This window comes from Polypterus senegalus, chromosome 8 (assembly GCF_016835505.1).
Source record: "Polypterus senegalus isolate Bchr_013 chromosome 8, ASM1683550v1, whole genome shotgun sequence".
Lineage (NCBI taxonomy): Eukaryota > Metazoa > Chordata > Cladistia > Polypteriformes > Polypteridae > Polypterus > Polypterus senegalus.
This window is the reverse complement of record NC_053161.1, coordinates 62,762,103-62,775,759: the sequence shown is the minus strand read 5'-3', so window position 1 is coordinate 62,775,759 and position 13,657 is coordinate 62,762,103. Positions and strand designations below refer to the sequence as shown.

Genomic DNA, 13,657 nt, shown 5'->3' with positions numbered 1-13,657 from the left:
CGGGGTCTATCGTTTGTCACCATTCCTGTCCCTTCCTGTGAATCACTCGTACTAATAACATCTCCCCTTTCTAAAACTGTGTTCTCAATAGCATCAGAGCCTAAATGAACACCATTGTCACTTTCAGTTTCTTCTATTGACTCTGGCTCCCTTTCTACATCCTCTGCCTCTGACCTACATTCTACGTTATTATCTGATTCAGTAGAAGTATATGGCAGTGACTGAGACAAAGTCTTTAACTGTGGCAACCCTTGTTCGGTAGTCACTCTACTCAGCTCATAATAATCTTCCACCTCTAACCCAGACAAATACTCCTCAGACTCTGAGTCAACCACAGTACTTGTATTTGGAATTTCGTTTCTGTTAGGGAAAGAATTCTTATTTGGTACTCTCCGCACCCTAGTCATTGGCTTCCTACTGACATTTTCCATGTCGGTAGCGACAGGTATTCTAACCAGTTGACCTATTGGCAATAGATGGTCTCTATGCATGGTCTTCACCACTCCATTTCCCTTCTCTGGTTTAATGCGGTAAACAGGTAAATTGGGCAATCTCTCCACCACTATATAGGGGTCAGATTTCCATCTATCCATTAACTTATGCTTTCCTGTGATGCCAACATTCCTAATCAAAACTCTGTCACCCTTTTCCAGTGGGTGCTGCTTCACACGTTGGTCATACCGAGCCTTATTTTTAAGATGTGATCGATTGGCTGCTTCAGATGCAAGCTGATACGCTTGGTGCAACTCATCTCTCATTCTTCTGACATAATTTTGATGATTAACATTATCACTTTCATTCAGAGGAGTGCCAAAGCAAATGTCTACTGGCAACCGGGCTTCACGTCCAAACATCAGCAGGTAAGGGGAATATCCTGTTGCATCATTTTTGGTACAATTATAGGCATGCACTAACTGACTGATATGCTGACTCCATTTTCCTTTCTGGACTGGATCAAGAGTGCCAAGCATTGACAGCAGCGTACGATTGAATCGCTCCGGCTGTGCGTCCCCTTGAGGGTGATATGGAGAAGTCCTAGATTTTTTTATTCCCAGCATACTCAAGAGTTCTTTAATTAATCTGCTCTCAAAGTCACGGCCTTGATCAGAGTGTATTCTAGATGGGAGTCCGTAATGCACAAAAAATTTCTCACAGAGAACCTTAGCCACGGTTATTGCTTTCTGATCTTTAGTAGGAAAAGCTTGTGCATATCTGGTGAAATGATCAGTTATCACCAATACATTAGCCATTCCCCTAGAATCGGGCTCTATGGATAAAAAATCAATGCACACCAGGTCCATTGGCCCACTACTGGTTATCTGATGTAAAACTGAAGCCCTTGTAGGAATCGTCTTCCTGGCTATACATCTGCCACAGTTTTTTACATACCGCTCAATCTCCAAAGTCATTTTGGGCCAAAAGAACCGATCTTTAATCAACTCTGTAGTGCGTTCAATTCCAAGGTGTCCACAATCATCATGTAGTGCCTTCAACACCATTCTTCGATATTTGTCAGGTAATACTAGCTGTTTTCTCTCTTTCCCAAATGTTTTAGTTATTCTGTACAGTAGACCATCTCTCACCACTAGTTTATTTCCTTCCCTTTGTAGAAGGGTGGCATCCGTACCGTCCCTGTGTAATGATGTGGCTAAAGTTCCTTTCATCACATCCTTTCTAACTTTCCCTATGAGGGAATCTGATTCCTGCCCTTGCTGTATCTCCTGCGGAGTCAGCTGTGCTAGTGGACACATCTCCAGACGTGTGGGAAATGCATATGCCGGTGGAATGGCAGCAGGTGAAACACCCAACTGGTCCACTAAGCGAAAAGAATCATCAGAATTCACCTGAGTACTGACTGGTTTACAAATGGCCTTAATCCCTGCCTGTGATATCTCTGTCCAATGTTCTCCATCATCCCTTTCATATGGATGCCTAGATAGCATATCGGCATCTATGTTGTATTTTCCAGGGCGATATTGTAGGTTAAAATTATAAGTAGAGAGTGCAGCGAGCCATCGATGCCCAGTGGCATTCAGTTTAGCCGTAGTCAACACATAAGTTAATGGGTTGTTGTCCGTTCGGACGGTAAACTTAACACCGTATAGGTAATCGTGAAATTTGTCTACTACAGCCCACTTGAGTGCCAAAAATTCTAACTGGTGTACTGGATAACGCCGCTCACTGTTGCTAAGTTTACGACTAGCAAATGCCACAGGCCGCACACCTTCTGGGTACTCCTGGTTAAGTACAGCTCCAAGCCCATTCATACTGGCATCAACATGTAAAGTATGCCAACACAGGGGCGTGTGTCAGACAATGAATTATCTGCTGAAACGCTGTTGTACATGACTCATCCCATCTTTCATCAAAAGGGTCAGTTTCATTAAAGTATTTCTTTGGCTTTGTAACGATGTGTCTCCGTCCCCGTTGCTTAGGAGGAAAACCCTTAGTGAGCTCAGTTAAAGGTCGGACCACGGCAGAGTAGTTTGCCACGAAACGCCTATAGTAACCACAAAATCCCAGAAATGACCTCAGTTCTTTCAGATTAGTAGGCGGCTTCCAGCCTGTCAAAGCCTCTATCTTTTCAGGGTCGGTGGAAATGCCAGCTGCAGATACAATGTGCCCCACATATTTAACACGAGGTTGGCAAAATTGACATTTATCTACTGAGACCTTTAACCCAACCTCTTCCAGCCTGTCAAGGACCCGTAGTAACCGTTCTTCATGCTCCTCTAAAGTCTTGCTAAAAACTATGATGTCATCAAGATATACCATGACTTGGAGAAGATGCATATCTCCCAGAGCTTTCTCCATCAGCCTTTGAAATGTGGCAGGAACTCCTGTGATACCTTGGGGCATCCGCTCGAACTGGGAGAACCCAAGCGGGCATATAAATGCAGTCTTCTCCTTGTCCTTATCTGCCATCGCTATTTGATAATACCCGCGGAGGTCCAAAACAGAGAACCATTTACTCCCAGCTAAACAGTCTAATGCCTCATCAATGCGTGGTGTAGTGTACTGATCCGGTATGGTCCGACTATTTAACGTACGATAATCTATGCACATTCTTATATCTCCATTCTTTTTTCGAGCCACTACAATGGGTGAAGCATAAGGGCTGCGGGATTCTTTGATTATTCCAGCGGCCATTAATTCCCGTAGATGTCGTCTTACATCCTCCACATCAGCAGGTGCCAAGCGGCGTGATCTTTCTCGAAAAGGCCTAGAATCACTTAATCGAATATGGTGCTCCACTCCTTTCACCAATCCCACATCCCATTTTTGCACTGAGAAAACATCCCGTCGCTCGGCTAATTTACTGCTAATCCTCTTCTTCCAATCTGGTGAAATCGGGGAATCCCCAAAGTTAAAAAACTCTGTCTTCAACGCTTGGGGTGCCTGAGGTATCTTCATAGGGGCGCCACGGTATCTACCTTATAGACTTTGGCTATAATCGTCCCCACTGGAACCGTGGTCTGTCTCAGGGACTCATTCTGTATCAACACTTTAACTTGATCACCCTCTCTGTCTTCTACAGGGAGTACTACTGGCTGCACTAGGAGTCCCAGTGGAAGGGCGTCATCTGTGGAGACATCCACCATCACAATATCAGCAGGCCCACACTGTAGCTGTTCCAGTTGACAAGTGGCATAGCAGTCTCCCAGAGGTGCTATAGTTAGGGGTTTGGGTCCCAACCATCTTACTAAGCCTCCAACCTCTTCACTGAATTGGTGATTTTTCCCGGCTGGCTGTAGGGGAAACTTGCTCACCTGGGAACTTATACGCAGTGACTGTGTCCACTTGGCTCCTATAGTTCCCTGACATAATTTAGACAATCGCATGAAAAGATTAGCATTGGTCCCAATAATCACAGGAACATGGTCTGGACCTCTAGGCTCCGGACAAACTAGAGCCAGTACTGATAAAGACTCTTTCACTCCAGTCAAATCCTGGGGGAATTCAAGTTCCACTATTACATATCCTTTATATGGGTAACTGGAATCACTCAGACCCCATATACAAAGTCCTGATACTGGATACATAGGCACATGCGACAAATGCTTGGCATACCACTTTTCAAAAACGATGGTTACTTGAGACCCACTGTCTAATAAAGCGTTGCAGGGGATCCCGCATACCTTAACAGACAATACAGCCGAGGGTCCCACCAGTCCCTTGGGCAAATCATGAGTAACCAGCAAAATCTGTGTAGTATGTTTCTTAACAAAATAACTTTGCTGGTCCTTAGCAACCATAGTTCCTTGTGCACGGTGCTTTAATTTACGCATAGCACATAACAATTTCTATATTACTACTGCATAGTTTTCAGCATTTTGACATCTATTTGATACATGGCCATCCTCTCCACACTTATAGCAGAAGCAATCATCTTTTCTCCTTAGGGTTAGAACCTTCTTATCAGCAACACCATCTGTATCCACTTCGCTGGATTTCCCAAAAGTCTTTTTTGACTCATTTATAGGTCTCTGTAGGGGTTGTACTGTTAACACTTTTAGCTCCCTTTGCAGATCCATCACTTGTTTCTGTAACGCATACAGTTCAGCATCTTTCTTAAACTTCATATTTTTTGTCTTAGCAGGGACACTTGCAGCTTGGGACTGTGCCAATCTAGGGGTCTTCTCTAACTGTCCTTTCAAATCGGAAATTTCCGCTTTTAAACTGTTAAAGTCAACTGACCCAGGATTAACCTCTTCCGGCACACGAGCAGAGTGAACTCGGGGTTGCTTTGTGCACCAACCAGACTGCTGTCTACGCTCTTCCCATTCCTCCTCCTCACGAATTTCTGTGAGCAACTTCAAAAATGATGGGGGGTTTTGTTTTCTCTCCCTTAACCTGAGATGTAGCAGCATAAGTTCAGACTCAGTAGCCCCTCTTAATAACTGTTCCACCCGTGCTTTATCTGCTAGAGTTGCTGAAAGTCCTCCCTTTCGCACTACTTTAGCAAGCAACTTCTCTAACCTCCTGAGGAACGCAGACAACAGTTCCCCTCGTTGCTGACGTAGCATCCTAAACTCAATGTATAAGTCTTCCCCTGACTCCGTGGTCCCAAATATATTTTCTACAGCCTCAATATATTCTGCAGGCCGAGCATCAGGATTAGCCACTCTTACAGCTTGAATGACTTCTAAAGCTGGCCCTTTCAGACTCTCAATTAACCTCCTCCGCTTCTCTTTATCAGAGCAGTCACATTCCTCCACCATAAGCCTTGCTTGATCAGCCCAAACATCTAAGCTTTCTTCACCTGCAGGTGTGGGACTCACACCAGAGAAAACCCTTAAACGCCTATAGGCATTATTTTCATTTGAGGGCCTGACTGTCTTTCCTATCAGCTCCCCAACAGCTCGAATAATAGACTCTGGGTTACTTTGACCAGACTTATCACTCATGTACAGAGCTTGTACATCGTCCATAGTCATCCCTTCATCTCTAAGTAATTTTTCTAATTTTCCAGTGAAACTTTCCGGCTACCATCCACTCTATTGGTAGTCACCAGTTTCCAAACACCTCCTTCCCCACCACTAGGTAAGACTTCTGGGGGAACTGCAGCTGGATCCACCTCAGAACGGCATTCGCAAAGTACCTTTAAACTCCTTTGTTTAGGGCTGTACATTTTACCCCTTACTCGGACGCGTCCTAAAACTTTAATACCATGCAAGGCTTCCTCAATATGTGCTATCTCTGTATCTTCTCTTATACCAGTTAACATTACAGCATGAGCAGGGTCTATACCTTCTCCTCTGCACCAGTTGCTCAAGTCAACTGATAAAAGATTACTCCCTTCTGCATCCTCCATGCTTACACACAAAAAAAACTCAAGTGTCTCACTTAGCAATGTAGTACCACGCAAAATCAGACCAGCATAAACTTCAACTTTTGAACATTTCACCACATATAAGTTTCACAGTAACAAAACATACACTTTAAATAGAAAGAAAGAAACAGTGAACACACAGGTATCCAACCTAAATCAAATCAAAAAAAATATCCCAGCGGTGCCTCCATATGTAACCCCCTTGCACCACCAATCCTTTATCGGTAGGCAAAGGCCTGAGCTCTTTATAACGGTGTCGCCACCTCTATTGTTGGCAGGTTCACTATAGCCCACTTTAAACCCGGTAATGCCCAATCCAAGCACTGTTACTCAGATATGTTATAAAACCAAACTCTTTACTTAATTTGAACATAAACAGTTTTCCCAAAACTTAAAAGTATTTACAAATATATATATACATACATACAATACATAAAACAAACGCTAAATTATTTACATCTATACAATACATATATATTGTGTCCGAAACTACTGGTGAGCTCACCCAGGACTTATTTACGCAGTCAGTAAATGTTACTCGCTCCGTTGGGGGCCCCAGCTGTAGCTCGGGTGCGTAGTGGCCACACAAACAAAACAAAAACTGGCCCCTTCACTTGAACGGTTTATTCAAGCAGCTTTACACAAACAAAATAAAATAAAGACCGACCTTGTTTGATATCTTCCTTATTATACTCTGGTACCTCCTTTATGCTTCCGTCTCCCTCTTTCTCAAACACCCTCTTTACTCACTGATCGCCATTTCTACATTTTCGTCCGCCTGCGGTTTTCCCTTTGATGTTTTAGCCGTGTGCTTACGTTAGTTCCTCTATCTGTCTTTCCGTCTTTCTTCGGCGTTTTGCCTCCAACAGCCTCTTCTCTTTCTTTCTGGTTTCAGCGTTTTGCCTCAACAGCGCCCCTCTTTCTCTTTCTGTCTTGTTTTAGCGTTTTGCCTCAACAGCGCCTCTCTTTCTCTTCTTTACGTCTTGTTTCGCGGGCTGCCTCAACTGTGACGCTTTCTGCAACTCTTCTTTACGTCTGGTTTCGCTCTTTGTCGGCGTGCTGCCTCAACTGCGACTCGTTTCTCTTCGTTCTTTCCGTCTGGCTTCGGCGTCTTGCCTCAACAGCGCCTCTCTTTCTTGTTTCAGCGTTTTGCTTCAACTACGACTTCTTTCTGCAACTCTTTTTAACGTCTTGTTTCGGCGGGTTGCCTCAACTGCGACTCTTTCTGCAACTCTTCTTTACGTCTGGTTTCGCTCTTGTGTCGGCGTGCTGCCTCAACTGCGACTCTCGTTTCTCTTTCGTTCTTTCCGTCTGGCTTCGGCGTCTTGCCTCAACAGCGCCTCTGTCTTGTTTCAGCGTTTTGCTTCAACTACCACTTCTTTCTGCAACTCTTTCTTTACGTCTCGTTTCGGCGTGCTGCCTCAAACTACAACTCTTTCTGGCAACGAACTCTTTTCTTTCTTTCTTCTTGTTTCGGCGGTTTGCCTGAAACTATACTTTTCTTTTCCTGGTTTCAGCTCTCCGAACTATATCACATCTGCTGTTTATGGCGGTTCCCTCTTTCAATCAGGCAACCCATATATATACTCAACGTTACCCAACCCCCACAACTGGTGTCCCAATTCTTTCAATAAAACTTTATTTACAACAAAAAACAGTTACATTTTCATTTTGAAACCTGACCAGGTTACATTTATATGCTATAATTGAATTATATGAATTATGTAAATAAGAGATTTTAAAAATGAATAATAATAATAATAATAATGCCATTGAGATCAGGAAACAAAGAACAACTAGAAAAAACAATAAGTGCAGAAATAATCTGAATTTCCAATAATCTTACAAAAACAAGTAAAAATAAATAAAAAGAAAGCTCAGGAATAAACTAGTCACTAGGAAAGGAACTGAAGGGTGCAAAATTTAAATTAATTAAAAGGCCGAAGGCAATGAACCAGAACAACCAAGAAAGAGCTACAATAGAAGAGAATTAGACTAGAACTAGAATATAATTGAATTTAGAAAACCAAAATCCAAACACAAAAACTTTCAGAAACAATACTAAAATTCAAGAAATGTAAATACCCAAAAACTAAGAAAAAAAACCCAAAATCAGTAATTAGACACTCATTAACCTGAACAACACACCAAAAGCCAAGACCAGGGGGCTGTTCCACGAAGCAAGCTTATAAAATTGAGGATTATTTTTAATAGCCTCGCTTGAGTTAGCCTAACAGTTCACTTCAGGCTCATTGAGTTCCACGAACAAAATTCAGGTGTATTTAATCTCCGCTAATTCAAGCCAAGCTTGATAAGCGAGGCTCGTGCGCGTCCGCGCGATCTAAAAGGCAGCCTTGTTAATCGATGCTAGATAAGTAAGAATGGAAACTAAGGAAAGAGCTGCGTTTTCGCAGGCGAGCAAGAATTATTATTACAAGCCTATGAGGACTACAAAGCTATAATAACTAGAAAGGGGAACACGAGCTGTATTATCAAAGCTCGTGAGGCTGCATGGCAGAAAATAGCTGACAATTTAAATGCGTAAGAACATGATTTTAGTAACTTTTGTGTTAAGGATGTCAAACTATTTAACAACTAAATGAGAACAGTTTCAAGCCTTCAAAATGTATAGTCATTAAAATTTCCTTTTACATATGCATTTTGTTACCAGTTGTAAGGTACTTTAAGGTTATTTTAACACATTGATAAACAGGGCAGCATGTTAATTATATGGGTTCATCTTGGATAAAAAGTGATATATAATTGTAATTATTAATATAATTATTAATAATGCTTGGTTTCAGGAGCAACATGAGTGGAACGAAAAGGTCCTGGCAGCAAGTGAAGATTAAATACAAAAATATTCTTCAGAATGGTAAAAAGTAAATCTAATTTAGAACTACATTTTTAAAGAATTAATTTAAAGGCCACTTTTGCATTGTATAATTTAGCCACCAAAAAGAGAGCTGCGGCTGCTGCAACCGGTGGGGGCCCACCTCCAGCAGCCTGTAACCAGGCCGAGGTGATGGCCCTTACACAGAACTATGCACGGCCTATTATTGAGGGGATTGAGGGAGGAACATCCTCAGATGTTCTTCCTTCTAGTAATGTGCAATCATATGTTAAAGGTATGGTAGGTCTTTACTCTGTTTCTCCTCTCTGCCTTGCTTTCTGTTAAATGTCTTAAACAAATATTGTAATGCATTACAGTAGTGGATGGTGTCTTGACCCTCTTGGATCCTGAACAACAGTCATTAGAATCTGTTGTGAGTATTGTATTTAATCATATACTTTAATACACTGCAATAACTGTGGGTTTTATATTTAATGTTCCAGTCCAATGCCTTTATCTGCTGCTAATTCTGTCATGTATTGTGGTTTTTGTTCACTTAAGTTTATTCTGTAAGTTAAGCCCCGCTTCTAATGGAAATAGCTTTACTTGTACTGTTAACACTTGTAGTCAGGCATTGTACAGCAATAAGCATACCACTGCATCTCGTACTTTGTGTGTGACAAGTTGAATTTGATTGCATTGTGGCCATGGTAAATATAACCAACAAATGTTCCATTTTTGCAGATCGCGGGGCCATCCACGACACAGGAGGATGAGGAAACTGTTTCTGTTTGCTCAGAAATGCTAGCCGTATGAACTTTAAACTATTTTGCAGTGAATAACATTTGTCTCTTCCTTATAAACCCATGCAGTATTTGCTGTGTACAGGAGTCTGAATACCCAGTTGGGCAACGCTCTCAGCCCTCATCAGCACAGCCCACATGTACTCAAAGACCGTCAAAGGAAGAAGGTAAGTAATAAACTGCATAATGTAATTAATAAGAATGAATGAATAATTATTTTTTCCTTCTAATGAGACAGATATCCGTGCTATTTACAAGAGGTATTTGATCCAGGAAATAGAAGTCCGAAAAGCAGACCTCGAATATAGACACCTGAAAATAAAAAAACTGAAGCTTGAAATTAAAAAATTGGAGAGAGATGTAAGTGGTTAACATCACTTTATTATCTACATTTAGTGTTCACTGTTGTAAATGCTTCCCCCTTCCCCCAACAGGATATGAAAGATTAAATAAAAATGAAGAAATGTCTCTAATTGTTCTTTGTTGGGGAAAAAAAAAAATAAATGAAATTTGCAACAGAATCAATCAAAATATGTGTTTGCGTACACATCTCTCACAGCTCTACCGTCCATGTGGTCTTCCACTGCTAGGCCCTCTTCCCATTGCTCGCCCTGCGTCATTATTGGCATACGCTCCTGCTGCAGTATTGCCACATTATGCAAAACTGCACAGGCTACTACAATGTCACACGCTCTGTCTGGTGTAACTCTGAGATGTCGCAGGCAGTTAAACCTGGATTTTAACTGTCCAAATGTCATTTCAATGCGTGCCGTTGTCTTACAATGGGCATGGTTGAAATGTCTTTCTGCTTGTGTTGCAGGACCTGTATATGGTGTGAGAAGAAACGGTAGACATGGGTATCCTCTGTCACCAAGCAGCACACCAGAAAAAATTCCTATAATGGAAAGTAGACACATTAAACTGTAGTATAATAAACTATAGTATATGTGTGAATTTTAGTTGACTTGCCTTGTCTGAGGCTTTGAGCCAGTGAAGACTCGCGAAAAATTCTGGCATCATGTACTGATCCTGGCCATTTTGCCACAATGTTTGAAATTAGATGTTCAGCAGTGCATACCATCTGAAACATTTTAGGAAATGGTAATGACATACATTGCTAATGTTGGACGACTACACTTTCACCTCTTGTATATAAATGTGAGATATTATCAGTACTTACCTGTACATTAATACTGTGATATGATTTGTGGTTTATGTAATCAGGCTCTGTTGGACCTGCTGGAGCCTTTATCCTCACGTGTGTACAGTCAATGGCTCCAATGACGTTAGGAAAGCCTGACAAATTAAATTCAGTTACTTATCAGGTAATGATTTATGTGCTGTAAATGAGTAGATGTTTAAAGATTAAGCACCATTAATTCCAAAGAAAGTTTCCTTAATGGCAAGAATTCCTCGGTGGCCAGGAAAGGTAATGAATATATTTAAAAAGGACTTTAATGCAATGCAAACCTTCCTGATTTCACGGCACACTGTAGCTTTGCTTAAATGTTCAGCATCCCCCACACTGTACAGAAATGAACCACTGGCAAAATAACGCAAAGCGATACACAAAGACTGTGCAACCGTAAGGGCTTTAGAGCGACGTGTGTTTTTAGAAATGTAAGGTTCCAATAACTGACACAAATATGCAATACTGTGTCTACTAAATCTATAGCCGTATAAATAATCATCCGCAAAATGCAACGGATCTATCCTGGGCCAAAGTAATTGTGGAACCTGTTGCCTTAAAGCTCTACGAATGAGCCTCGCTCCCTCATCAACTGGATTATGAATAAATGGGCACGTCATGGTTATTCATGTAAAAGCCTTTAATGCACTCCTTGTCATTTAATACTTTCTAAGTAATTAGAATCGCCTGCATGTAATCTATACTAATAAAAGGCAAAGCCCTCACTCACTCACTCACTCACTCACTGACTCACTCACTCACTGACTCATCACTAATTCTCCAACTTCCCGTGTGGGTGGAAGGCTGAAATTTGGCAGGTTCATTCCTTACAGCTTCCTTACAAAAGTTGGGCAGGTTTTATATCGAAATTCTACGCGTAATGGTCATAACTGGAAGCAGTTTTTCCCCATTTACTGTAATGGAGATGAGCTTCAACGCCGTGGGGGCGGAGTTTCGTGTGACATCATCACGCCTCCCACGTAATCACGCAGTACATAGAAAACCAGGAAGACCTCAAAAAGCGCTGAAGAAAACATGCATTATATAATTGAGAAGGCAGCGAAACAATAAGAAGCGAGCGAGTGACATATACAACCATATTCATGAGTTCTGCTACTTCGGAAACAAAGCACGATGTAAACCTACACTTTAAATTAAGTTCATAGACAGGCTGCGCTGGCGCTTGTAATTTAGTGCCTGCCCATATAAGGCCGTCCGTCAGCGGCAATCCAATAGCAAACTGCCACTAAATATTCACGGGTGAAGGACTGTGCTTATGGAGAGGAAGATGAGATGGTCAGGGTGGTGTTTGACACAAACTCAGCGAAACTGCGAGAGAAAGTTTTAAGTGCCAGGACTAAGGTAACATTAAATACAGCCATGGACATAGCACCAGATGGCACCAGCACAGCTGGGAACCTTCGATGCATGTACACCGAGCGGCTCACGTGAACTGACGAGTGCACAGATAAAAGGCAACAGTTCCAAAGAGCTGAACAAAACCGAATTACACAATTGAAAAGGCAGCAAAAATATGAAGCGTCTCATACATACAAGCATATTCATAAATCCAACTACTGCGGAAACAAAGCACACGTTGGAAAAAGTCAATGTCCCGCTAAAGGAAGACAGTGTAAAAAAAACCCGTGCATGCAGTGTGTCAGGTCTCAGATAAAGAAGAAGACGAGCTGTTTATTGATGCAGTAAGAAACGAATCGATGAATGAAACCTGTCATCTTTACAACGATTGACAAACACGGAATGTAACTTGAACACAACACATCCTACAAATACGAACCTGATTGAAAGAAATAATGATAATCAAATCCTTGATGACAGCAACACTCAGTAACACTCACAAAACAAATACTGTATATTGACAGTCATGTTACGTTATTTTTAAAATGTTCCCTTTTCTTTTCTAGCTTTTTAACACACTACTTCTCGCTGCGACGCGGGTATATATATATATGTATATATATATAACCCGATCTACATACTCGAATAATGGATACTTTATTCGCCATCAGTGATTGTTTTGGTAAAGCCATACTCAGTGTATTCATTAGATGAACGGTAAAAAGTAAGGGCAAGGGGGGATGACTTATTGAGGCATGCAGGCTGTAGTGCGCGTCAACTCTATCTGAATTGCGCGATCACATTTGAAAAAATATATCTTTTCAAGTTCTATTTAGTCCATATGTGTCAAACTCAAGGGCCGCGGGCCACATCCGGCCCGGCGTGTAATTATATCCGCCCGAGATCATTTTATATACTGTATTATTGTTATTAAAGCCCGGTATATGAAGCGCTGGTAACACAATAAACTACAGATCCCATAATGCAGCGCTTCAGCTGCCTTGCCGAACAGTTACGCGTTAATCAAGTCTACCTTAAGATGCTGCAAGTTATTGCGAAGCTAGCTCACACGATGCTGAAGAGAAAAGTTGATTCTGAAAATAGAGCCTTTAAAAACCGATGGGAGGCTGAGTATATGTTTACTGAACCCGTGTGTCTCATTTGTGGAGCTAATGTGGCTGTAATTACAGAATTTAATCTAAGACGGCACTATAAAACAAAACATCAGGGTAACCTGAAAGACCTGAATGCAATGCAGAAGATACAGAAAGCAGAAGAATTAAATAAGAATCTGACACTTCAGCGGACGTTTTACCGTGCACAATCACAAAGTGATTTCAATTGAGCTGCTTTTATGGGAGACACAACCACTTGCCCCACTTTCCCTATTACCAAGTAATGTTAAACCAAGTCGTCACTACGGTGTTCCCAAATACGCACTTTGCTGATAAACTGAGCGCACTGAGTTTGCACGGCGCTTTGGTGACTTTGAAGAACAAAAAAAGTCCGTCTACATGCGGCTCGAACCTTGTGCATGTTTGGTAGCACATATCTGTGTGAGAAGCTCTTCTCAGTGATAAAGACTAACAAAACAGCACACAGGAGTCGCCTCACTGATGAGCACCTGCAATCCATCCTGA

At 41.7% G+C, this 13,657-nt stretch overlaps 1 protein-coding gene across 1 annotated transcript; it reads right to left on the bottom strand.

Annotated features, from left to right (window-relative positions):
- Window positions 1-4,304: 4,304 nt before the first annotated feature.
- On the bottom strand, window positions 4,305-5,438 carry LOC120534559 (paraneoplastic antigen Ma1 homolog). Its single transcript, XM_039762153.1, has one exon. It carries the CDS (start codon window positions 5,436-5,438, stop codon window positions 4,305-4,307), a length of 1,134 nt encoding a protein of 377 aa, XP_039618087.1.
- Between the last annotated feature and the right edge of the window lie 8,219 nt (window positions 5,439-13,657).

What these genes read in the sequence shown, in the direction of transcription:
- LOC120534559 (XM_039762153.1), bottom strand. Translation starts at nt 5,438, where the DNA reads ATGACTATGGACGATGTACAAGCTCTGTACATGAGTGATAAGTCTGGT.